This window comes from Suillus subalutaceus (genome assembly GCF_016647625.1).
Source record: "Suillus subalutaceus strain FC151 chromosome Unknown DFJ58scaffold_212, whole genome shotgun sequence".
NCBI classification, from domain to species: Eukaryota; Fungi; Basidiomycota; class Agaricomycetes; order Boletales; family Suillaceae; genus Suillus; species Suillus subalutaceus.
The window spans coordinates 23,887-50,453 of NW_024540461.1; the positions used below are offsets into that span (position 1 = coordinate 23,887).

Below are 26,567 nucleotides of genomic sequence, written 5' to 3' on the forward strand. Positions count from 1 at the left end.
TTCCAGGTTCATTGACAAAGAGGACGTGGATATCATGGGGTTTGTGTGGTTTGTATTCTGTGACAGAACTTTTCAAATGGTGCAGCCTCTGATCTATGCTTTCCATTCACATATAACTGCTATCTACAGCACAATCCTATTATGGGAGATCTCAAGCAGCAATGTTACCCCCAAGATGGAGGCTTAAATCAAGAAGTCATCAAGGACTAATACATCCGCTCATAGACTAGTGGGTATTCTTGCACATCTACCCCGGTGTTATAATGGACACGCACTAAAGTCCCACACCCCCAGGTCCCCTTAGGCTGTATATTCACCCTCCTCGCAACCACATTCAGGTGTTTCAGAGCATTATTAATAATGGCATCAACAAGTCACCGACATGTGTACTCATCATGCGTTTCTTATGATGCGGCCCTCTCTTGGCAGGGGTTCGATGATGACACCACACGTGGATCATTACGCGTTACAAGTTGTACTTGAACATTTTTGGAGCATAACGGGTGTGTATTTTACCTTTGAGTCCCTAATTTGTGTGTAATGGCTACTTGTGCTACAGGTTTAGTATGTATTTGTGCGTGGTGCCGCCCTCAAGTCCCCAAAATGTTCTGAATTGCAATGCTCGCCTATCAGCACATGATCCAGACTGTGAGTTCTGTATATAAACTCACAATGACACTGATCCAGATTCCTCCAGTTCTACCCAATTTTGAGTTGCACCAGTCCTCTCGTCACCTTCGCCCATCATGCCGCAGCGCCAAGATCTACTGGAGTCCAACACCGAATTTGACCCTGAGTCCTCATCAGAGTCTAATTCAGATGACTCAGACGAAGAGCTTGTACAGGTCCGCACCGCAATTGCACCTGCTTCTGTAGATGCAATGCCTCAAGAGCTCCATCAGGTAAGTTATTGCATTGTTATCGAGTTTGATACCGCATTTTAAATCCTTCAGTTTGCGATCACTAATAGGCTCTCAAGGCCACTCAAATGTTGTTGTTCAACTTGTGGTAGATACTGGGAGACTATGAAGAGGAATGCCCTGCTTGAGGTGGCAACATCTAAAGGTTGCAAACGACACAATCTCACCCCAAACGATCTTGCGATGGCAGCCAAGGAAGACACCATCCGAGCTCTTGGGAGGAAGTACTCCATCACTCACTGTCTTTGGATTAACATCAAGATCTTCCCGTTGCATACTTGTCCAGACATCAATCTTAACAGCAAGGAGCACTGGATAAGCGGGGTGTCGATGGAGGATGGTGTGAAGGCTGAACTATTCCAGTTCATTCCTGCAGAAGAGCATGAATTGATGAATTATCATAGCTTTGGCTCTCAGGTATGTCACGCCTATCATGTCGATGTATTCTCATATTCTGATCCAAATCTCCTTAGTTCAGGAGGGGCGTCAGTAATGCTTGTTCTGAAATGGCTTCAGATGTTGGGGCATGTGCTAATGCCATCTTCAGTCTGAGCGCGAACATCTTCATATGGGGCTACAAACGACATGAAAACCCTGGATGTCGTGCGCTTTTACTGAGCCCCCATGGTGACTATACAAAGTTTGCGCTGGTGCTGTTTCCTACACCTGAAAGGCCGGTACCAAATGAGATGCTCAAATCAGCAAAGCTGGTGCAAGTACGTCCTTTTTTTGTTGTTGTACAGGCTAATAAAACCTCACATGGTGTATAACAGGTGTTGAAAGTATTGCTCTTTGGCAAATCATCTTTGGCTGCCACAGGTGCTGCATCTTCTAGGACGAAGGCTAAGATCTGGAAATTACGAGCCACAATATCAGGTATGATTGCTGCTGCTGCTGTCGTCATAAGTTATTTTTGAGCTATTGTTACAACTACAACTCATTATTCTCAAACATCAGGCAATATTCCTACTTTCCGGTGACACAGAACTGACTGAGATTGGGGAGACCACTAAGATACCATATCATGAATACCACAACTTCTTCCATCAACGCCTACTCACTGGTGGCCCCTGTGCACACCAGGTGCTCTTATTCTTCAATGATGCTCTCTTCTCAACTTCATCCTCTGTCCCTCCTTCTGCCCATGACGATGGACCGGGCCACATGTATGAAGAAGAGTTCGAGCGTGCCATGGAACAGGAGCTTGAAGGCCCAGTCTTCAATGCAGATCGTTGGATGATGTCCGTCCGCCATTACCAAACCCATGGACCATTAGTGTCCCACACAATTCACTCCTTTCAGACTCTGAAGATGAGGCTCGTCATCCCGCTGGATCGGGCATGGACTGCAAGGGAAACCCAGGCCAAACCTCTATGGCGGGAGGAGGCGGCTCTATCTATCAAGGACTGACTACAACACGCCTCAGGACTACCGACTACGAGCCAGGACCCCTGGCACTCCCGACCTGATCCGTCCTGCTGGAGCACCCCACTCCACCGCACCTCTGAATCATCCTCCTGCAGCTCTGACTGTCAATGCAGCGGCGGCTCCCACTATTGTAGATCCACCTGTTTCAGCTCCCCCTGTTCCAGCCCCCCCTGTTCCAGCTCCTTCAGAGTCTATATCTACCGCGATGGGGGACCTTAATCTGGGGAATCAAGATGTTCGTCTTGGAATTGAACATTTAAGTCCTGTGGAAATCAATAATGCGCACCCAAAACCAAAACCAAAGCCCCGGCGCAAAGCCCAGACAGCTGATAATCTTGTCATAGCCAAAGGTTCCACTGTGGATTCTACTCATTCAGCTGTCGGGAGCGTCAACGCTCAGACTACACAGAGGTCTGGCCGAAAGGCCAAATAGTTTGCGCTCATCCAACAGTCATTACACCTACATGTTTTTCAATACATAGTATTTCTTGATTTGCATTCTCATTACCTTTTTTCAAGGGCGTTTCTGTCACGCTCATCCAGCAGCAGCCAGACCTTAAAAATATTTGAGGCTTGGTTGCCAATACTGGTTTTGTTTGTCGCTCTCGGACTCTACTTAGTGCTTATAGAATTTGCTGCCTACGCATTTTAAATTAGACTTTGATTCAAATCGCAAGTTGTTTCCTATTATGGAAAGATGATGCAAGGCCAAACAAAGGTTGAACTTCGTCTTCCCTCAGACTTTCAACTTCTTTCAACCAACCTTATTGTCCTGAACCACATTGACAGCATATTCTGTCTTACATTCTGAATCCTTGGACTTCCCTTAGACCTCTGAATCCTCAGCTCGTCAAGACCATTGAGGACTCTGAAAATTTCCTTATATGACACGGTAAACTTTATCAATGTGCTTGTTGCTGCTACCACTGAGCGCTCCATTTATTTAGAATTGTTATTAATAGCCCTCATCGTCGACTCGTCAAGGCAGGCAGTTGCTTACCGTTGTAGAGATTCACATTTCTCCAGGCTCATATGGGCCAAATTCACGGCTTTTCACAATGCACTCGATATCCTTGCAACGCGCTTCTCATACAACTTCCGCGCAATGCGCTGTAGAGACTCAATCCTGAGTAGCCTCACAATGGCATATATTGCAACATAGGTCGAGTCTACAGTAATATGCATGCAACGCGACACTTGCGCGATAAACGCGACGTTCGCGCGACGCACGCGACATAGGCGACACTTCCGCGACTTGCGCGCGCTTTAGGCGAATTTTCCCGCGCCTAAGCGCTATAGGGCGCCTGACTTCCCACTGTGTTTTCCCATGTCCAACCAAGTTCCCAGGTATGCATTTCTCCATTTATCATTTATTTCAACATCGTACCATGTTTATTTTCACTTGGTACACATTTTTCATTACACATTTTTTACTTGACACAACACACATTACCACGGACCACCATCATCATAGACAGTCACCATCTCCGAGTTTTTATTATGTTTTGAATAAATCATCGCAAGCCCTAGTAGCAGTTAGCTCTAGTGGCCATATCCGCATCAGTTGTCTTATCAGCATCTCAGTACACGTCTTAACATCTCACTATCGCTCGCATACCGCTTTCACCCAGTTCCGCTTTTCGACGCGCGACTTTCCCGCGCTTCGCGCGCCTATAGCGCCTTTGTTCCCGCGCTTTCGCCTTATCACGCGCTTTGCGCATTCCCCCTAGAGTTGACCAGTGGATATTTGCTTTCTCTGCTTCCCCTAAGGGACGAACATATCGCACTCATATTTTCCTCCCTTCAACAATTATATCAGCTGCACCCTCAGCTGAGTTGAAGATCCTTCAGCGCGCCTTGGCGCGTACCAGCGCATTACGGTGCACTTTGTCGCATTTCCTTAGGATCCGTCGCCTGTCCTCCGCATGTCCCGTTCTAGTCCTCCAAGGTCCATTGGTGCGTTTTCCCTTCTTCAGAACTCATACTCCGTCACGCAGGCACTAGTACTTATCATCATATCTCGTTATGGACCCTGACTTACCTCACCATTTACCTTAGTACTTCCTATTCAGCTCCGAGCCGTGGGAACTCACTTAGCATACCTACACGTCACCATGTTTGTTTTCCTGTCACTCACTTCCGCTCCACTACCATCGAAGTGTATAGCTTGAGTTTCTATCTGAATACACTGGTTTCCTTCCTATTGGCGCTTTGACACCTTTAAGTGTCTATTTCTACATCTATCAAAGTCCTGATTCCCCCATTTGATTGTCATCTCTACTCGATGCACTCCGTTGTGATCGCACGAAGTGTGCTTTTCCGCACTTTCCGCCTTATAAGTGCATTTAGGCACCTTTAGCTAGCGCACTTCGCTTTTGGGTGCATTATTTGCCTCAGAGTCCCATTCAGGCTTCAAGACCAAACCACTGGTTATAGATCCCCCTCACCTTTCACTAGAGGAATCTTTCTCAGTAGCAATCCCCTTGGGACAACTTTCCACTCATATCCAGAGGAGCACTTGAGAGCCCACTTCCCACTCTTCCCCCTAGCACGCAGCTATCATTCCTCGCCCTCACCGTCAAATGCTTCTCCTTCATTTCCCCCTCGACAATGTCTACCACCACCATAACCATAGTTTTCTCCTCCACGATATGGATCAGCTGTTTGTGAATGGTGGACTCTTATTCCTGGACCGCTGTAGTGCTGCCATCCTGCCATTATAATGTGCGTATCTGCATGTATTAGTTGAACCGTTCAGGGCGCCTCGTGAAAGGCATATTTGTAATAGTATTAGTGATAGCTTTGCCTTACAATGAATCCAATGCCCTCAAAATGGAATCAACTAACTTCCAATTATCTTGCAATCAAGGTGTCTTTAGGCTGTCTCAAAATTTGACCCTTGCATTGGAATGGTCTTGGGACGGTCTTGGAAGACCACCTCTGAGGCTTCCAAGCAACTTCCATGATTTTCGGGTTGTCTTGCAACCGGACCGCAATGCCGCCGGTAAATTGAAGCCTTCCACGCCATTTTAATATATTCCAACCAAAATTAGATTTTTCCGACAATTTGTAGCCAGTAAAGTTCAGCCTGATAGCCAGAATAATACTACTGGTTATGTCCGTTAAGGTTATTGATTCAGTTGTCCGACTCTCGAGTCATTTCAGCAGCTGACGGTCCAGTCACAGCTGCATGTCTCTACATCAGCCAAGCTTCTTTCCGACAACTGCACTAGCATCTGAAAATCCAAAATCCTGAAATGAGCCTTCAAGGCGCGTTCGGGGAGCCATATATAGCTCGCATCGGCTCGCGCGCCTTTTTAGTCGTTATTGCATCTAAGTTGTCTCAGCTACTTGCAATCACCACGAGAAACAATAAATATTAGTTTCACAAACCTATTTAGAGACCTATGCAGGTAATATCGTAGCCTATAGGTGTGGTTATGTATATTATGTAGATTATCTGCTGGGCCTCCTAAGTTAAGATGGACCTCCGAGGAGCTTTACACCGCAAAAAGATTGTCAGCAGGTTTTGCACCAACTCCGAGAGAAAACAGATTTTGACTCCATTGGGGTAACCACTTGGCTAAGACCGGTTAGATGGGTCTGCAAGGAAACCATCCATGAGTCAATGTGAAGGGTGTGTTCTTATAGAAAAAACCTCATCAGCAACAGGATTCGGACCTGCACATTCCACTGTTGTGGTAACCACTTGGCTAAGACCAGCTAAGATGAGTCTCGAAACCATCCGTCATGATGTGTTAATGCGCAGTCCAAGAGAAATAGATCTCGATTCTGCTGATCGCTGACTACTGCCAGATAGTCGTGCAGTCAATTGTCTGTACTCCAGCATGATTTGACGGTATGGAGTATGATGGATTCAAAAAACCTTATAGCTCGAGTATTCACCACATTTCCTTGCCATCCGTGATAGAGGTGCTGAGCGAGGAGTAAAGCGCGCCTGACAAAATATGATCAAAGCACCAGTTGTCTGAGCACAAAAAAAGGGATGTCCTGTACTAAACAAGTAGGCTTCCCCAGTAAAACAAGCCTGTTCTCGTCTTTCTCGACCTCTGACAGCAAGTTCCATGTCATATCCATGGACATCGGGAATAGGAGGGGGTGGAAGGTACTTCTTTCTCATGTCACTAAGGAGACTTGGATGATTGATAATCCACTGGCAGAGCACTTGACAGGTAAAAGTAAGATCCACGTGGTCTGATGTCATAAATGACGCACAACAAAACCAAACCAATGACGACTGGGTGACCAACCCTGAGGTTTTAGTGGGTATCATGCTGCCCAGGCCCTCGCAGACCGTGGAAACCAGGCAGAATTAGAGTCCCACACTACTTCACAATGTGAAGTGTGCGTAAGAGCATTTTTCCTCGGACAATATTTACTAATAGATATCGCTATAAGTGTTTACATAGGGCCAGATGGTGTCGGTTGCTGTGTAATAGACTTGCTTTTTCCAAAATAAAAATAAAATAAAAATATACTGGACGCGACAGCGCATGTAATGTATTTTGGTTTGTTAATACCCATGTACAAATCAGCTAGTATTGGGGGGTGTAAGCATAAGCACGGATAAGCGTAAACTGTAAGCTCCCAGGTGTGAGCTCCCCTAATGATTATATTGAGGCATGAATCGGATATAAGAGCGGTGGGAGCTGTGCAAATCAAAATCAACTTTATGTAATTCAAATTGCAATACTTACTTCGACCAATCAAGAATCTATATCTTCATAACCATTATGCTGATCTCGGACAGTGCTTGGTACATCTACTATTAATACGAACACTATGTTGTTATAACTTGAATACCCAACATCCCCCACTCGCTCACACCCATCTCTCGAATATGACCTATGTCTCCACTGATCCCAGTTGGTGGCCGTTCATCGATTCGGATATTTTGTTCTCCTATTGGACATGTTTGTCATATCAGTTGGCTGGATGTCTAACATTGACTTGTGGTTTCGCAGTTCCTGTCAGCGTCGTGGTGGTATACGATTGGGGTGAGCAGGACAGTGTTTGAAAACCGCTCATATTCTCATAATATTTCCAGTCCTAACACTCGGACAAGAGGTATGTTGGTGCTATTGACGGAGTAGGCAACGTGCTAACAATGGTGTCACAGATTGAATTCATCTGGGTGAGTGACAGATCCGAGTTAAAATAAAAACAGGTGAATACAATAAATTCGCGACAGAGGCAACGCTGGTCTCTCATGACTGTCATGTATTTGCTTGTTCATACTTCATATTATGCTATAGCATGGTTGGCAAGTTGTCCTGACCTCGAAATGTTTTAGATACGCTATATTGTAATACCATATCCTGTGTATGTGTTTGAGGCCAACAAGTTGGCACTGTAATAATAGCCCATCTCTCGTTATCAGTATCCACGCTCTGGGTATGTCTCATACAATGCACTGTGTTCGATTATTCTGACCTGCCGCACACAGCAATTATGCCATCAGTCTCCCTGACAGATGCAGTGAGTATTCCGCAATCATCTTATTCCTATCCAATGAATACACTCATATATAGGGGTGAGTGAGATTCAATTGAACTAGGCTCAACATAAAGACTTGACAGGTGTAAGTTGGAGTGTTTGATACTAGTACGAGGTGGTCACTGACTGCATGTTTCAGGTAATATTATAAACTACACAATAAATGGGATAAATGTGGTCGTAACTGCCATGCTGGGTGGTGAGCTGCAATACCTCAGCAATATTGACTCGACTGAAACACGATGCAAGTCATCATGATTGCTCGCTTGCATGCCATGTATCAGAGATCTAGGAGGATGCTTATCTTCCTTGTTGTCATCTTTCTGGCTGTTAACATCGCCTGCGGAGTACTCGCGGCAATGGCACTCAAGGATGTTGTAGGAGGTAAGCTTTACTTGTTGACTTGAAAAACACCTCTCATTGCACATATTGCAGTAACATATCTCCGTATTATACGAGTGAATGGACGTGCATAATATCCCGTATGATACGGGCCAGCGGACCATGGGCCGAAGGGAGATATATCCTCGACTGTGACGGATGGGCCGGGAGTGTTATTATTCCCGATGGAGACAGGTTGGCCCAGGTGGGGAATATGTAAAGTAGATGGGTGGGCCGATGGACATGAATTTTCAATAGACGGATTGGCCGAGGTAGTTGGATATTATGTAGATGGGTGTACCAAGGTAGATATGTATCAAATAGCCGTGTATATCAAGGGTGCTTGTTATCACATAGCCAGGTGGGCCCAGATATATATCATATTAGACGGGTTGGCCGACGAATTAATATTATTTTGTAGACGGGTGGGCCGACGTATTGGTATTATTTTGTAGACGAGTGGGCCAAGGGAGCGGTGAAAGATTTATTATATACAGGTGGGCCAATGGTAGACATATATTGCATAGACGGGTAGGCCGACGTAGGGGTATATAATATAAACAGGTGGGCCCAGGAGAATGATAATTGTAGACATGATGGAGCTCAGCTAGTTGTATATCATGGAGGTAATAATTCAAAGTCATCTAATGATGTAGTATGGCACGGAGCCTTGCAAAGGGATGAAGTGGAAACTCGAGCGAAGTGTACCGAGTTCCGAGACCCGGGTCTCGACAAACGAATATGTGATGTCCAGCACACTTCCGATCATCTGGTATTTCATTGAGCAATATATGATAATAGATCTTTGAAAGCCAACATCATCCAAGCCTACCAAATGCCAAATGCCAAGTTCCAACTACCGAAAATCAAGTGAAGTGTACCAATATCCGAGCCCTGACTATCAAATCCCGACAATCGACCATTGAGTCCCGACTACCGAGTCTTGAAACCCGAGTCCCGAAGCCCGAGATTTGAGTCCTGAAACCCAATGCCTGACCATTGAATCCCAACAATCGAGTATCAAGTCCTGACCAACGAGTCCCAAATATTGAGTCCCAACCACCGAGACCCAACACCCGACACCCGACACCCAACAACCGACAACGGACAACGGACACCCGACACCCGAGATTTAAGACTCAAGTTCCGACTACGGAGTCCCGGATATCGAAAATCAAGTGAAGTGTACCGAGATCCGAGTCCAACCTGAAGGATTCCTTAGGCTGGACTTCCAAACCTTTGGATTTGTCCTTCCATCTCTATCCAAGCTTAAGGATTGATTCCTTAAGCTGGACCTTTGCCTTTCTGGCACTTCCTGTCTTTCCAAGACTTATGTCTACTTCCTGTTATCTCCAACTCCACCTAAGTGTAGCCTACCTCTGTTTGCTTCTACTCCAGACCTTGTCCATGGTAGCCTTTATTCTCCTGTCCTATAATCCTGTCCACTCCTGCTGACCTCCGGACCTTTGGATCTCCGGACCTTTGGATCTCTGGACCTTTGGATCTCCGGACATCTTACCCTTTGGATATCAAAACCTTCAGACATTGTAACCTTTGGACATCATGACCTTCAGACATCATAACCTTTGGACATCTTAACCTTTGGACATCTGAACATTCAGATGGCGCAACCTTCAGACGTCCTGTCCTCTGGACCACTCCTCCTATCTGATCCTGCTTTGGACTCTGTCCCTTGCAGTCTCTCCTCCATGTGCTTCCATCTAGGAAGCTTACCTTCAGAAGTCATATCATCGGACCCTATGCAGCAGGTGAAACTCCTCCAGAGTTTCCTGTACTTCTCTAGAAGTTCCTATACTCCTCCGGAAGGTTCCTGTGCTCATCCAGAAGTCCTCCAGCACTCCACCAGAGTAGCCAGCCTCCGGAAGTCCTTCGGACTTCATTGGATTTCATCTGGACTTCATTCTGAAATTAAGGGCATGTACTCGGGAAAGGTGCAAAATAAAATATACTGACTACCGAGTGCTGAGCACTAAGTGTCGAGTTCCAAGTTCCGAGTTCCGAGTTCCGAGTTTCGAGTGCCCCGATGCTTTCGGGTATCAACGCCCAGATAGCCCTTGCTCTCAGAGGCCCATCAGAATTTAGATCATCTCAAACAGATGTGATTTGAGTGAGATATGAGCAAAATACTACATATCGGGTGAATTTCAGCATTGGAAGTTTGATGCTTTCGATGTTTTTGATGTCGGGTCTCGATGGTTTCGGGCATTAACATGTAGATAGCCCTCGATCTCAGGGGTGTGGCAAATTTAGATTGTCTGAAACAGATATAATTTGAGTGAGATATATGCAAAATACCACACACTGACTACCGAGTGCTGAGTACCATGTGCCAAGTGCCGAGAACCAAGTTCCGAGTGCCGAGTGCCAAGTGCCAAGTGCCCCGATGCTTTCGGGTATTAACACCCAGATAGCCCTCGCTCTCAGGGGCCTGTCAGAATTTAGATCATCTAAAATGGATGTGATTTGAGTGAGATATGAACAAAATACTATATACCGGGTGAATTTCAGCATTGGAAATTTGATGCTTTCGATGTTTTTGATGTCGGGTTCTGATGCTTTCGGGCATTAACATATAGATAGCCCTTGATCTCAGGGGTGTGGCAGAATTCATGTTGTCTCAAACGGATATAATTTGAGTGAGATATTTGCACCATACTATGTATATACTGACTACCGAGTGCTGAGTGCCAAGTTTTGAGTTCCGAGTTCCGAGTGCCAAGTGCCGAGTTCCGAGTGCCGAGTGCCCCGATGCTTTCGGGTATTAACACCCAGATAGCCCACGCTCTCAGGGGCCCGTCAGAATTTAGATCATCTTAAACGGATGTGATTTGAGTGAGATATGAGCAAAATACTATATACCAAGTGAATTTCACCATCAGAAGTTTGATGCTTTTGATGTTATTGATATCAAGCCTCGATGCCTTCAGGCATTGAAATGCAGATAGCCCTAGATCTCATGGGTCTGGCAGAATTTAGCCCATCCCAAATGGATAAGAGTTGAGTGAGATATGAGCAAAATCCCATATACTGTGTGTATTTCAGCATTGTAAGGTCAATGCTTTCCATGTTTGCAATGTCTAGCCTCAATGCATTCAGGCATTCACAAGCAGATAGAACTTGATCTCAGGGGCCTGTCACAATTCAGATCGTCTCACACGGATAAGACTTGAGTGAGATATGAGCAAAATATTATATATCGGGTGATTTTTGATGTCAGGCCTTGCACCAAGGGTAAGCACATAGCACAACAGGAATAAATCCTGTTGTCCTAGTATCCTTATATATTGCATATACTATTGAAGGGATGTTGGGGATCATATTTTGCCTCAAACAGACATGATTTGAGGGAGATATGAGCAAAATACAATTTATTGGGTGTGTCTGAGCTTCGCAGGTTCAATGTCTTTGTTGTCAGCCTTGTGTGGGAAAAATTCTAAAACATCAGGAGAAACATAAAAACACATCATCAGGGACTGCATCAGGTTTGCTATGATCACACCTATGTATAATATGATAGATTGGCTTCCAATGTACTGTTCCAGTCCCTGAACCAGTATCTGTCAGTGGTATGTATCTCTAAATACAAAAAAAACTCGAAATTCAAGGCAATCACTGTGCACTGGTGCAAGAAAGTTACAATCACAAGATATATACATCAGCAAAATATGATTTTGCCACACGGTTACCAGAAGGTCACAAGCTTTGACAGTGCTTACTAGACTAAGGATATGATTGTCTTAACTCAATAGTCTTAACTTGCTAGGCATAATATAAGCTTTCTTAATAACCATGACTGTCATATCTTCCATAATAATCCTAACCCTCACAGCTTATGTATTATGTAGTAATCAACAATCATATTAGACTATCAAGTGAAGACTATCGTGTAATGACTATCAAGTTAAGACTATTGTATTTTATTCTAAGTCTGTACAATAGACCTGTGATACTTGATGAGTGTCAGCCTGAACAGTATATTAAAGATCACACTATCATACTACACATAGGTATGACTATTGAAACATGATGTAGTGCCTTATGATGTGTTTTTATGTGTCTCCTGATGTGTTGAGAATGTCCTACATTACCTCATATGTCCATGTGAGGCCATATGAATTCTGCGACACTCCTGACATTGAGGGCTATCCACATGTCAATGAACACAGTCATCTAGGCCTCACATTGAAATCATTGAAAGCATCAAACTCCTGATGCTGAAATACGATCCAAATTCTGAAGGACCCCGGAGAGTGAAGGCTATCTGCATATCAATGCCTGAAAGCATTGAGGCCCGACATCAAAATCATTGAAAGCATTGAACTTCCAATGCTGAAATTCACCTGATATATAGTATTTTGCTCATATCTCACTCAAATCACATCTGTTTGAGATAATCTAAATTCTGGTGGACCCCTGAGAGCAAGGGCTATCTGGGTGGTAATGCCCGAAAGCATCGGGACACTCGGCACTCGGAAGGCACTTGGCACTTGGCACTTGGCACTTGGCACTTGGCACTTGGCACTTGGCACTTGGCACTCGGCACTCAGCACTTGGTGGTCAGTATATGGGATTTCCATATATCTCATTCAAATTATATCTGTTTCAGACAATCTGAATTTTACCACACCCCTGAGATCGAGGGCTATCTACATGTCAATACCCAAAAGCATTGAGACCCGACATCAAAAGATCGAAAGCATCGAACTTCTGATGCCAAGATTCACCCGGTATATAGTATTTTGTTCATATCTCACTCAAATCACATCCGTTTGAGATGATCTAAATTCTGACAGGCCCTTGAGAGCGTGGGCTATCTGGGTGTTAATACCCGAAAGCATCGGGGCACTCGGCACTCAGCACTCGGCACTCGGCACTCGGCACTCGGCACTCAGCACTTGGCACTCAGAACTCAGAACTCAGAACTCAGAACTCGGCACTCAGCACTCGGGAGTCAGTATATACATAGTATTTTGCAAATATCTCACTCAAATTATATCTGTTTGAGACAATGTGAGTTCTGCCACACCCCTGAGATCGAGGGCTATCTACATGTTAATGCTCGAAAGCATCAAGACCAGACATCAAAAACATCGAAAGCATCAAACTTCTGATGCCAAAATTCACCCAGTATATAGTATTTTGTTCATATCTCACTCAAATCACATCCGTTTGAGATGATCTAAATTCTGACGGGCCCCTGAGAGCGAGGGCTATCTGGGTGTTAATGCCTGAAAGCATCGGGGCACTCGGCACTCGGAACTCTGCACTCGGAACTCGGTTCTTGGCACTTGGCACTCAGAACTCAGAACTCGGCACTCAGTTTGAGATGATCTAAATTCTGACGGGCCCCTGAGAGCGAGGGCTATCTGGGTGTTAATGCCCGAAAGCATCGGGGTACTCGGCACTCGGAACTCAGAACTCAGCACTTGGGACTCAACACTTGGGACTCATTCACCCTGTATCTTGGATTGTGCATATATCTCACTCAAATCATATCTATTTAAGACTATCTCAATTCTGATGAATCCCTGAGATCTAGGGCTATCTGCATGTTAATGCCTAAAAGCATCGAGAGCCGACATCAAACACATTGAAAGCATCAAACTTCTGATGCCAAAATTCAACTGGTATATAGTATTTTGCTCATATCTCACTCAAATCACATCTGTTTGAGATGATCTAAATTCTGACAGGCACCTGAGAGTGTGGGCTATCTGGGTGTTAATGCCTGAAAGTATTGGGGCACTTGGCACTTGGCACTTGGCACTTGGCACTTGGCACTTGGCACTTGGCACTGGGCACTGGGCACTCAGCACTCGGTACTTGGTACTTGGTAGTCAGTACTTGGTGATTCGATGTAGAGACTCGTGTTTCTGTGGGCTCATATGGGCTCATTTTACGAATTCTGACAACTGGCCTTCATGGCATGACTCGCACTATCATCCACTATGACTTCCCTATAGAGTGCACCACTTCCCGCGAAACGCGCCATAGGCGCGACACTTTCCCGCACAACGCACAGTATTCCCGCGTGCGCGCCTTGCGCACTTTCTCGCGCTTAAGCGCACTATGTCGCACAGCATCCAGGAGCATCCATCCATCGTCCAACCAGTCCCTCGGTATGTCCCTTTTCATTATCTGACCATATTTAGCATATTACACTTCCCATTTCGTTATGCACCCTTACTTTACATCACCTTACCTCATTTACATACTTAGAGCGCTCCCTATTCGGCTCCGAGCCCTGGGAGAGCGCTTAGGTAGAACTTACATACTCTCATGTTCATTTTACACCCCAAACTATTCCACCTTACCTTCCTACCACTCAGTATCTATCACCAGTTAGTTCCATGCAATGCATGTATCCATCATCATCTTGAGGCCCTAGCATCAGTCTATAGCTAGTGGCACTGTCAGTATCCGTCTAGATCCGCGCTTTTCCTCTTATCAGTCTCAGTATCCGTCTTCTACACTTGTGCACCACTTGCACTACCTTCCCGCGCTTCGCGCACTTTCGCACTTCGCTTTCCTGCGCACGCTTTCTCGTGCTTTCACCACCATTCACCAGGGTTGTTCAGCATCATTCCGTGGATCCTTGTTTTCCTTGCTTCCCCTTTAGGGTCGAACGTTGTTGCATTCTGCGAGTATAGCAGCTAGGCAGAGCTGAGACTCACTTATACTGGCTGAGCACTTTTCTTATATGTGCCTGCCAGGTTGTGATACCCACATCGAGTCTCGAGACTTGAGACTGGTGATTCACAAGTCAAAATTTGAAACTAATGTGTAGTATCTTATGTATTTCTGTACTCATTTCACTGACTACCGAGTGCCGAATCTTGGGTCTTGGGTATCAGGTCTCGGTACTTGGTACTCGGTATTTCCAGATGACAAAAATGTATATCATCTTAAATTTGAATTTTCTTAACTCGTAACAATGTATGAGTTTCCAGTTGAGTTTTGAATTTTGAGTTTTGAGTCTCTTGAGTCCCGAGTCTGGGTGTTCAGGGCTCGGGTTTCAGGTTTCAGGTTTCAGGTTTCAGGTTTCAGGTTTCAGGTTTTGGGTTTTGGGTTTTGGGTTTTGGGTTTTAGTACTTGGTACTTGATATTACCCGATGTCGGCCCACCCGTCTATGTAAAATTCTGCACTTCAGCCCACCCGTCTATCTAATATGACCCCATGTTGGCCCACCCGTCTATGTAAAATTCTGCACTTCAGCCCACCCATCTATCTAATATGACCCCACGTCAGCCCACCCGTCTATCTAATAAATAATTCACCTCATCCTCGGCCCACCTGTCTATGTAAAATTCTGCACTTCAGCCCACCCGTCTATCTAATATGACCCCACGTTGGCCCACCCTTGGCTCACCCATCTATCTAATATTTCCCTATGTTGGCCCACCCGTCTATCTAATAAATATTTCACCGCTCCCTCGGCCCATCCGTCTACAAAATAATACTGATACGTCGGCCCACCCGTCTATATAATACTATTTGCTATACATCTCTCCTCAGGTCTATAATATATGTCAATCCTACTCTACATATTACCCACATGGGCCCACCCATCTCCATAATAATATTTCTCCCGGCCCATCCGCTATCATCGATGATATATATAACATCAGCATAGATGGGCCCACCCGTCAACATCGGAAATAATATTCCTCCCGGCCCACCCATCAACATCGGGTATATACATAACATCGGCCCATAATCCGCTGGCCCGTATTACATGGGATATTATGTAGGTCGGGTGACCCGTATAATACGGGATTTGTCACTGAAGGGGCTCGACTTTGTTCCATGGCTATAGAATTCTACTCTGACAATGAGGATAATACTGCCGTCATTTGTGCTAAACGACGCATTGCAGCTTTGGAACAGGAGCTTGAGGTTCTCAAGGCCAGTAATAAGCGAGTCAAACTGTACGTCTTTAGCCTTCTCTTCAGAATTATTTCTACATCGCTGATCCTATGTTATTAGCTACGTAAAGGTGCAGACAGCGCCCGAGGGGATGATACCGCCAATCTCAAACATGCGGTTGTTACATGGCTCACCGAACTTTTCATCCCCTGGACCCACCTCTTCACACAACTGTTAAAGATGATCGCGGGTTCATCCATCATATTACCGGCAAGCTCCTGTGTCCTGCAGAGTATATTTGGTCTCTCAACTCGTAAGTATCATCTGCACATTGTGGTATTAGTGTTTTTACAGCCAGGATAGGACCAAAGAGAAGATCAGAGACAGGGATCCTGACTTCCTTGTCACAGCTTACTCTTGGCCGGCATTCTTATACACAGACTACACTTTTGACTCCAGCAACATTGAAAAGGGGCTTTTCATTCAGCTCTGCTTCTCAAAGTAAGTTGTGCTGTTTCAAGTGACCAACCCTGCTTATTCCAAATAAAGGCCTTCAAACATCTATTCACATCTCCATCTTCTGCCAAAGAAGTCAAAGGCGATGGTGATGGTCCTGGCGTCTGTCATTTTTATCAGGAGGACGCTTTGATTGTTGCCAGACATTTTGTGTACTCCGTAGATCTTTGAAAAGTACATTTTAATCAGCTTCTTCATTCGTACAAGCAATCCCCTTTGAGTGGCAGTACAGGCAGTGGGTGTATACTTTTCATGTTCGTGCAATTAAAATTGGTTTACTCCAAGTAATGTGAACACGCTGGAGCAGTGTATCCATGACAGTGTGCCTGCATGTTGCAAGCAAGGCAAAATGGTAGAGCACGGCACTACAACAAACCCCGAAGGACACTGAATGGCTTGCTGAACTATGGTGCTACTCGGTGTGAAAAACACAACCTGACTAGGCACTTGTCAAGGTACTAAGCCAGTATATGTCTAAGCTCTGCCTATGCTGCTATACTTGCAAACAATAAAGCAAGAATGTTCGACCTGAGGGAAAAGCTACTAAGGACAACTCAAGATCGAAAGACCCGAAAGAGCGCTAGAGTGCAGGAATAGTGCGTCGCAAGATAGAGCGCTAATGCGCGGGAAAGAGCGGAAGTCAAGAAAGCTGACACTGAGTTAAAGGAGGGTAATGAACAGCGAGTGAGATCAAGGGTATTGATTGCAAGGGTAAGGAAAGTCAAATAGGGGCCATAGAGCGCAACTAAAGGGTGACTACTTCTAAGTAAAACCTAAGGGAAAGGAAATACAGTCAAAGGGAAGTAATGTTGAAGTAGTCACCATAGGCTTCTTATACTAGTAAACTATACCATCTCGGACTCGGAAGGGATAGGATATACATGTAATAAGACTGTAGCACTTTTTACAAACTTGAGGCAAGGCAAATTACATACCAATGAGGTAGGATGGACCATGGATGGATTCCGACATTTCAAGTGATTCCTAGAGCGCGAGAACAGCGCGCTGGACTAGCGCTAGGCGCAGGAACAAGCGCTAGATAGAGCAGACAAGTGCTAGGTAGAGCGGACATGCACTAATGCTCCTATAGACACATTGCTGGTAGTTCTGATAGCGCTATAAGCGCGGGAATAGCGTCGGATAAGTCGCAGGAGCATGAATAGCGCTGTGGGAATGTGCGCGCATAGTGCGGGAAAGTGCGGAATAGCGTCGGACAAGGGTTATGGCTGAGACAAGTGAAGACTGCTGATAGGGGAGTAGTGAATGATATGAGGGGTAACTTTGGTCCACCTATTGAAGGCTTATGCAGGTATACATGCCTAGCGCCAATATGATTGTCACATCGGCTCCTACTCGGCTCTCACTCCCAGGGTCCCCTAGTCCAATGCGTGTTACTCCCAAGGTCTGTTTTCTGGGGACAGAAATTGAAGCTGAAGCCTCCGGAGTGTACAGAGGACCCACACAGGACTTGCCTGATACACTGCAATAGACATGCAAACATTGGTGCAGTTAATGTTCGATGTCGGACAGAAAGTCAAGCATGACACACGCAGAGAATTGCCCAATCATGCACCAGAGCAACATATTCTGACCATATACAAGGTGTTACTCCTAGGTAGTCCAATAGACAGCCATTCCTTCTAAGGTGGACACAGCCTTTTATTTGTGAGATGTTCAGTGTGCATTAAAGCGCGCTGATCACTGCGACTGCTGCACTCTTGCCCGCTCCAGCTTGGAATAAAACTCCTCCTACCTTTGCACTGCATCGAGTTAGTGTTGACAAAAAAGGAGTCACGACAGCCCAGACGTACCAGACTTGAGGTGTACACCATACCTATTCATGATTTGATAAGCTGAAAAACAATCTATTTACCTGTAAAACATAAGCAGATGAGACATCGAGACCAAGGGCGACCGAACAGTCGAGCCAGTCTCTTTCTAAGCTTGCCAGTGAAACGACTTTGATTTTTGAAGCAAACGCAGTTCCTGAGCGTCACCTGTTAGCTCTGCTTTCTCGATAAGTGTGTCGAGCATGGCATCGTGGGCTTGCAGTTTGGTGATCTTGTCACCAAGGCGTGAAATCTCGCACGAGAACTGAAGGTCTCCAGGGCAGCTAGTTGAAACGTTCCTTGTTCTGTATCCACTGAACCTTCAGCTCTGTCATCATCTTCATCGATCATATCTTCTTCATCACTGAAATTGCCCTTGTTGAGTGAAGTCGCGCTGAGGTGGTGATTCCCGCCTCTGTCCTGGCTTTGAGGGAGGAAATTGTGGGGAAGTTGCTCAGTGGCAATGATGTCCATCAGCGTGGCCTGGATGGCTCTCATTCTTTGTGCTTCATCTGCATTTTGGGAATCTTCTAGATCATCGAAGAGAGGAGCTCTGGATGTATTTGGTGATGTATCTGAAACCGGGGACATAAGCACATCAATATTGGTTTGTGAAGCAGTGGGTGGACTCGTCAGTGGGTTTTCTATGCACTGAACCACAGAGCTCAAAGAAGGGGAAGATTCTGAGCAGAAAATGTGGACAGATCCAATGCCAAGAGGACGTGATGCCAGCAGCATCAGTGATGACATCGAATGTACCAGGATACGACCTGTGGGGGGCTCCAATAATTTAGCATTGGCTTGATTGAAATCCTTGGCTATTCGGAACCACAGTTCGGATCTCTGAAGGTCCTCAAAGTCCTGTTCCATCGCCTGTTGAACCTGTCTCTGTGCCAACATGGAGCTATGACGGACTTTCTTGTCCTCCAAAGGTCCCTGAGAAATCTCAATTTGTGCATGAGAGTATATGATATCGATGTGCTTTTTAGAGATGGATGATAAGGCAGGATGGGGTGGTGTGATGAGGAATTCAAGATCCTTAATCATCGAAATGTCCTCTTTGAGCGTCAAGGAGCTTGAAGGACCTTATGATAGTTCGTCTTCATCCCCAGATGAGCTTGAGTCTATTGGCTCCAATGGGTTTTTGAAGCTTTCTACTGTTAGCCAAAACCGAACCAGGAGCGAGTGGTGCTGACGATCCATAAATTCCATGAAGTAGGAGAGTGATGCCAGGTTGCTCAAAATGTCATGTAGAGCGACTTGGGTCCGCAAACCAGACTCAGGCGAGGCAGCTGGCTCATACGATTATCTGTGTAAGTAGAAGTTATGAGTCTCTTAGAGCGACTTACCGAGTCTTCGCTACCCAATATTACTATTTGTTGTTCAACAGTCCTTTTGGAAGTATAAAGCCTGTCGAGGAAAGTTACTACGTCTTCTGTCTTCTCGTCACTTATCTAATCCTCCTTCTCGTGATTAGCTGTGGGATCATCAACATAAAATGTAGTAAACTATTTGAATAAACTAACCAAGAAGTAACCTCATTCTCCAGATTTCTCCCATGATATCATTCTTCGGGCGGCAAGCATCCAGAAGTGATGAACAATGATTGATACTCCGGAGGAACGACTCGAGCTGTCGCATATCAGTTCTTACCGTGATGGTGTCACCAGTTGAAATTGTTGAAGGAAGGCGGTTGTGCTGGTGGGGTGATTGTGCTTCTAAAGTGTTTCTCACTCGAGATATGAGTTTCCTGTATGTACATTGTTAAAAGTACATAAAAATGTTCGAGCACGTTTGCCACATACTGCTGGTGTATTGCAGCACCTGCCTATCTTAGGGTCAATGACTGCGCTCGCACTTGAGTTGAAAACATAACATACCACCTGCTCAATCATCCGATTCCAGAAATCAGGATCGCTCACCATATCCATGATCGGATACAGCACCATGCATACCAAGATTTCTCGGACAACTACTCTGAGGACCTTACTGTGGGCCTCCTGTTCTGGAAGAACATGCGAGAGCATCCGCTCCGCAATTGTTCTAAGATGTATTTCTTCATTCTGTTCCGTAAATGTAGAAGACAGATTCTCCACTGCAGGATTTGGTTTGCTGCTCTTTCCTGCTCATGAACTTGCCAACAATATGTCCAACTCCTTGGATTGCGTGAGATGACGTTTCAGGGCTACTGTTAAGACCGTACTCAGGTAGTATCGGATCCAAAGGGCTTCGGCCTCAGCTCGTGCACTGTGCCCCTTTCCCGAGTCTTGCCCCTTATTTCAGAGAGCTAAAGTATCGCGTCTAGTGAGACGGATAAGTATCGTAACGGATAAGTCTTGTATCGCAACAGATAAGTATTGCAACGGATCCGTTAAGACTTCTGGATATCGAACGTATAGAGTAACGGCTAATCCGGATCGGATCCAGACTAGAAACTAACGGGTGAGGACTGTCCGAAGACAGAGGCGGATATGTAGACTATAGGAATCTATCCTAAGTCTCGGAATAGACAAGAGTAGCGTACTCAAGTCCGGACGGATAACGGAGGGACTTCGAGTCCAGACGGAATGAGTGCAATCTAAGATGATATTCGAACTGATCTACTACAGCGCATATACAAAGGTTTATATACTACGGATAGCTAACGGAATGATCAATAAGCAAAGGTGCGAGGCTATGTACGAAAGTATAAGCAAAGTCTAAGTGGAGCGTATTGGTAAGTCGGATGGATCACGAATCATGAACCGGGAATGAAGTACAAGTAAAAGCGGATTCGTAAGTGTAGCGGATCAGTAAGCATAGCGGATCAGTAAGCAAAGCGGAAGTAAAGGATAACCGGTATACCGGTGTACAGGAATACCGAAAGGAGATGAATGATAGTTAGAGTTATATGAACAGGAAATGAAATAAGAATCAAAGCGGATCTGTGGACCGGACGACGGATATGTTCATCGGATCTGGATCGGATCTGTAACTGGATATATGGTATATGACAGCTACACCACGAAGTGTGACCTCTGATTGGCGGAATTACTCAATATGCAGTGACTTTGGGAAAAATTTGCTTCACTAGGAGAGCAGAAAGGTCAACGGTTGCGGCTGTTTGCAGAAGTCGCTCAAGGGAGTCATGAAGTACCAAATAAACTGCCGTAGGAAAGGAAAGGAATGGTGATATGTCTTTGTACCAGGTGAGTACGAAGTCGTGTACGACGAGAATCACAATGCTGATGAGGGTAGACGACACAACAGGTAGGTCAAGGTCGAAAGGTGATAATGATTGTGGAGTTTCCTGCGGCCAGTTAGAATGAGTGAGGACCATCCATGCTGTGGGAGTTGAGAAGGCAAGAGGTTTAGTTGCATGTGTGAGTGCGTTCCTATGAACTGGTTACTTGTCCAAGGCAACTCCAACAAGAATGTTCATGACAAAACACGAGAGTGCCACAAAAAGTATGATCACAGGAGAAAGGAGGATGAGGTATATCATAGACGAGATCGCACGTGTGACGACAGGAAATACAACGGCGAGAAATGCAACAGCCAAAGCAGACCTGGCACTAATAAATGAGTGCATGTGTATGTTACAGCGAAGTTGGTACATTACTATCAGCTAGAACACATTATTTGTCAGAGTCATGTTCAGATGTATTGACTCGGAGGTCACCGACCATAGAGGACATGAACAACACTTGCCATGTCGGAAAATCCTATTTTTGGTTGGAATGTCTCACGAAGACGCGTTTGCAACTCCAAGGCACATGCGATGGCCGTGAACCACAAGACATGATATATTGACATGTGGGCACTTGAGCTTGTTAAAGGTGGACAAAGAAAGGTTTGGGTCCTCAAATGGGCAAATTTTTGACTGAACATCATAGAGAGCAGCCGGGGACCTAGTAAAGATTGAACACAAATGTATGACTGTACAGCAGCCTATCAAAAATTCAGTGACCGCCTAAAGCTTCACAGATCCTAGAAAGAATTAAAGTCTGTCTTTCAATAGCACCCTCGATGCTAGACATTGCCTCAGCGACAGTCTTGGACCAGGTTGGGCACGAACTGAACTCAAATGGTGTCTGTAGCCATCTACGCTTTGGCGTAACAGAACCTACTACAGTGGGAGATGACTCAGCACGTGCCGGAGAGTTGGTCTTACTGTGCCCAAACTTGCAGGGAGTCTATCAAAAATAAATTATTTGTAGGACTCTATCATGATGTCACTATACTCATGACGTCCAGTGCGTCAGAAAACATTTGCCTTCTCTTCATAAGGGACAATATCTTAGTGGTATCTTCGACTCGAGCATTCCAATCATCAACGTCCTGAAGAACAATAATGAGAATATGTCTGGTACTACTATGTGGGATAAAATAGTGTATGTACTTACCCTTTTCAGTTGCTGGTATTCCTCTTTGAGCTTCATGACACGGTCTACATCTGGGGCAGCTCATCCATACACCAAATTCCCTGCCCCAAAAGTGCAAGTTTAGTCTCCACTGGAAGCAACTCCGGCAAAGAAGTCCTCCGACACATTGTCTGTTGCAGAGCTATTGGCACTGGCACCGAGCAAGACCGCTTCGGCTGTGTCATTACGGCTGGAGGTGTGAGAATCGTGGCTGTAGTGGCGGTGCTGCAAATATGGTGACATTCTACGTAGTGTCAATCCATTCTGGTCCTAAAACTGAAGGTATTTAAGCCTATCAATAGACCTGGCATCAATTTTACTCACCTCCAGCAAGCCTTGAGCTAAACCTTAAGTGTATCGTGCCAGATCATATTTTTGTTGAGTACTTTAGGTAATTGATGTCATTCATGAAGAACAGTAGACAATTTTAATTGGCTGATATCTGTAGCACAGTCAGCCAATCAAAATCGTTCTCGAAGGAGCAGCTCTTGGCACAGCTTGGCATTGGCTTGGTGGGCCCTAGCCACCTCACGTGTCTTAAAATCTCCGCTATAAATTTGTATACTGAAATCCCTTTGAATCACACGACACGTTGTCTTGGAACTAATTTTCACGCTTGCAGATGTCAGCTGCTCTCTCGTCCCCCCTCACATCACCTGATGATGTACGTTGTAGAGACTCGATCCTGAGTAGCCTCACAATGGCATATATTGCAACATAGGTCGAGTCTACAGTAATATGCATGCAACGCGACACTTGCACGATAAACGCGACGCTTGCGCGACGCACGCGACATAGGCGACACTTCCGCGACATAGGCGACACTTCCGCGACTTGCGCGCGCTTTAGGCGAACTTTCCCGCGCCTAAGCGCTATAGGGCGCCTGACTTCCCACTGTGTTTTCCCATGTCCAACCAAGTTCCCAGGTATGCATTTCTCCATTTATCATTTATTTCAACATCGTACCATGTTTATTTTCACTTGGTACACATTTTTCATTACACATTTTTTACTTGACACAACACACATTACCACGGACCACCATCATCATAGACAGTCACCATCTCCGAGTTTTTATTATATTTTGAATAAATCATCGCAAGCCCTAGTAGCAGTTAGCTCTAGTGGCCATATCCGCATCAGTTGTCTTATCAGCATCTCAGTACACGTCTTAACATCTCACTATCGCTCGCATACCGCTTTCACCCAGTTCCGCTTTTCGACGCGCGACTTTCCCGCGCTTCGCGCGCCTATAGCGCCTTTGTTCCCGCGCTTTCGCCTTATCACGCACTTTGCGCATTCCCCCTAGAGTTGACCAGTGGATACTTGCTTTCTCCGCTTCCCCTAAGGGACAAACATATCGCACTCATATTTTCCTCCCTTCAACAATTATATCAGCTGCACCCTCAGCTGAGTTGAAGATCCTTCAACGTACACCTTCAAGATCTCCCAGTATAATCCTTCAACCACACCTCCAATCTCTGACATCAATGGCTCTTTTTTTGGCCTCCCCTGTGAGATACACAGGCAGTCCAACCAGTGAACACAATATGGGGAGCGCAGGCAGCCCTGCGAGGCAGTATGACATAGAGACTTCAAGCAACAAATGTTTCCGCCACATGGTAGTCTGGACTCCATCTACTGCTGATAAACTGCTCACCACGTACTACATGCAGTGCTCAATGATGGTCGACTGCAGCGGTTCCGACCGAAAGTCATGTGACTCACTTTTAAAGATAGCGAAGAGTGCGCACCTCACTGTTTGTGGCGGTCGACAGGCCACTCAAGCTAGGTTCGAACAATTTATGTTGTTGTTGAAAGCATTGAGCGAAGAGTTGGAAGACTGGAAGTGGAAGGAGTTCGAGGTGGAACAGGCCTTGTGGTCATTAGAATTCCACAAAAGTGATGCCCAAGCTAACACTAGACACTATCAATGATGAACAATGAACACATTTTATTTCATATTCCTGTATTGATGTCTAACTGGCGACTTTTACATATGTATATAGTATTATTATCACATGTATCCTGCATGTACAGTAGTCCATTGGCATTTGACTTCTTGGCCTCACAGCGTCTTGTTTTCACTTGGGAAATGATGGCTGAAGCGCTGATGATCGATGATTTGAGAGCCGATTTACTACAGGTGTGTCAGAATGTGAAACAGGGGGAGCGCATTTCATCGAATCCTTGGGCTTATTTGGCAGATCAATCAATATCGACAGCATCTTCCTATGCATTGTATGCAACACTCCCCCTGAGATCCTAGCTAGCTACATTCAGCCTATACCACAAGTTAGAGTGTGTAGCCAACCCCAAATTGTTCATGCACTAACATTTTCATGCAGACCGGTGCTCCTAGAAACCAGTTACTGATGTACTCTTCCTTTTCTTTTATCCATTTACACCACTACATTAATGCCATTTTTTCAGTCTGACGCTCTCTCCCTCACTGCCAATCAATCCACTAGCGAGGACCCACCAAATGCGCAACAGAGCCTCCCTTCCTACTCTCTGCCACCTCTATCGGTTTCGCCCGTCGTCACACAGGGTCCGAATTCTGGACTGACAGACACACTGTAACCTCTCGCATACAATCTACCGACATGCAACCACATACTGATGTGTGGCAGTGGCCTGTTGACATGCAGTCGTCGCCTGATAAGTTGTAGGGGCAACATTATGAACTATGATTTCAGCCACTGCGCCAGGACACACCGCATTCCAATGGAACACCCACGTCAGATCTCCCAAGTACAACAATATCACCTGTCGTAGTGTTTCTCCTCATCACAGATATCCTCTTCCCCCAGTTACCCCTACATCCCCTGGAACTCCTTCCCTCTGCTTCCCATACGCATACAGCCTTCTCCACTTGTAACTCAGTCAAAGTTCGTTTGTCATCTTTTGTCTGTCTAAAATTAATGATTTTGCAGGTCGGGATGAAAGCATTGCAGTGTACGCTGGCGATCGACTTGTGCTAGCGAAGATGAAAAAGATCGAGGTAAGTGTCTTACCGAAGGACTGAGTCTATTACTTAGTGCACAACAGGGTGCCGCTTCATAGAGGATAAAGCGTGAACTCAGAATATGTCCCAACCTCAACCATGCAAGTATTTATGATTATATGCATGGCTTCGACCCATTTGTGGCGATAGTTAGTCCTTGGGCGGAGAATGGTAACTGGTCAGACTATTTGAAGTATGAGGTAGGTACGCTCATCATCCATACTGATTGATCCCTTCTCATGCAGGACTTTCATGCAGAGGGCGAGCATCAAGCATGCACATTCATGCTATAGCTCAACTTGCTCAGCACTCCACCCTTTGATTAATGCCGGCGGGTGGAATATTATGCTGCGCACTTGAAACCTATTCAAAGAAAACTTATCCAAGTGTTGAGTATGGACCCTGTTATGACTCTGAGCTAGCTCGGTTGCCAGACTTGCCTCGACCAACAAGTCTGAACACCTCACGGCAATCACAGGGTTCAAGGCCCCAGGATACTCCCGACATATTCGCTTCAAGGTACACTTGGACACTCCACGAGGATTATGGATGGTGGCCAAGTGAGGGAAATTGCATCCGATCCGTGCTGATGACTACCCATTAAATTTACTGTATTTACTTGGTGTTCTGTTACCCCCAATTTAAGCATGATTGTCTAAGATCCAGAACATTCTGATT

General features: G+C 45.4%; 6 protein-coding genes across 6 annotated transcripts; 4 read left to right on the forward strand and 2 right to left on the reverse strand.

The window, feature by feature from the left end:
* Positions 1 to 746: 746 nt before the first annotated feature.
* DFJ58DRAFT_735395 (uncharacterized protein) lies at positions 747 to 2,781 on the forward strand (the record flags this gene model as incomplete). Its single annotated transcript, XM_041386624.1, has 6 exons — positions 747 to 902; positions 954 to 1,337; positions 1,394 to 1,636; positions 1,694 to 1,819; positions 1,878 to 2,165; positions 2,347 to 2,781. The coding sequence occupies 6 exons, from the start codon at positions 747 to 749 to the stop codon at positions 2,779 to 2,781; spliced, it is 1,632 nt and encodes a 543-aa protein (XP_041236612.1).
* Positions 2,782 to 3,401: 620 nt separating this feature from the next.
* DFJ58DRAFT_847296 (uncharacterized protein) lies at positions 3,402 to 4,981 on the reverse strand (the record flags this gene model as incomplete). Its single annotated transcript, XM_041393434.1, has 6 exons — positions 3,402 to 3,517; positions 3,579 to 3,663; positions 3,953 to 4,113; positions 4,442 to 4,450; positions 4,486 to 4,495; positions 4,925 to 4,981. 6 exons carry the CDS (start codon positions 4,979 to 4,981, stop codon positions 3,402 to 3,404), a joined length of 438 nt encoding a protein of 145 aa, XP_041236613.1.
* A 2,839-nt stretch (positions 4,982 to 7,820) lies between these two features.
* On the forward strand, positions 7,821 to 9,030 carry DFJ58DRAFT_847297 (uncharacterized protein; the record flags this gene model as incomplete). The annotated part of the gene is made up of 8 exons (XM_041393435.1): positions 7,821 to 7,847; positions 7,901 to 7,902; positions 7,949 to 7,950; positions 8,005 to 8,064; positions 8,115 to 8,249; positions 8,364 to 8,551; positions 8,668 to 8,743; positions 8,903 to 9,030. 8 exons carry the CDS (start codon positions 7,821 to 7,823, stop codon positions 9,028 to 9,030), a joined length of 618 nt encoding a protein of 205 aa, XP_041236614.1.
* Positions 9,031 to 16,319: 7,289 nt separating this feature from the next.
* On the forward strand, positions 16,320 to 16,783 carry DFJ58DRAFT_847298 (uncharacterized protein; the record flags this gene model as incomplete). Its single annotated transcript, XM_041393436.1, has 3 exons — positions 16,320 to 16,447; positions 16,489 to 16,635; positions 16,684 to 16,783. The coding sequence occupies 3 exons, from the start codon at positions 16,320 to 16,322 to the stop codon at positions 16,781 to 16,783; spliced, it is 375 nt and encodes a 124-aa protein (XP_041236615.1).
* A 2,043-nt stretch (positions 16,784 to 18,826) lies between these two features.
* On the reverse strand, positions 18,827 to 22,050 carry DFJ58DRAFT_719222 (PXA domain-containing protein; the record flags this gene model as incomplete). Its single annotated transcript, XM_041384590.1, has 14 exons — positions 18,827 to 18,903; positions 19,109 to 19,367; positions 19,395 to 19,554; positions 19,651 to 19,775; positions 19,829 to 19,928; positions 20,002 to 20,229; positions 20,285 to 20,307; positions 20,360 to 20,591; positions 20,622 to 20,667; positions 21,482 to 21,494; positions 21,529 to 21,594; positions 21,616 to 21,768; positions 21,796 to 21,860; positions 21,909 to 22,050. The coding sequence occupies 14 exons, from the start codon at positions 22,048 to 22,050 to the stop codon at positions 18,827 to 18,829; spliced, it is 1,689 nt and encodes a 562-aa protein (XP_041236616.1).
* A 2,322-nt stretch (positions 22,051 to 24,372) lies between these two features.
* DFJ58DRAFT_847300 (uncharacterized protein) lies at positions 24,373 to 26,453 on the forward strand (the record flags this gene model as incomplete). Its single annotated transcript, XM_041393437.1, has 7 exons — positions 24,373 to 24,784; positions 24,892 to 25,028; positions 25,316 to 25,433; positions 25,582 to 25,659; positions 25,819 to 25,886; positions 25,949 to 26,093; positions 26,368 to 26,453. The coding sequence occupies 7 exons, from the start codon at positions 24,373 to 24,375 to the stop codon at positions 26,451 to 26,453; spliced, it is 1,044 nt and encodes a 347-aa protein (XP_041236617.1).
* Positions 26,454 to 26,567: the final 114 nt, after the last annotated feature.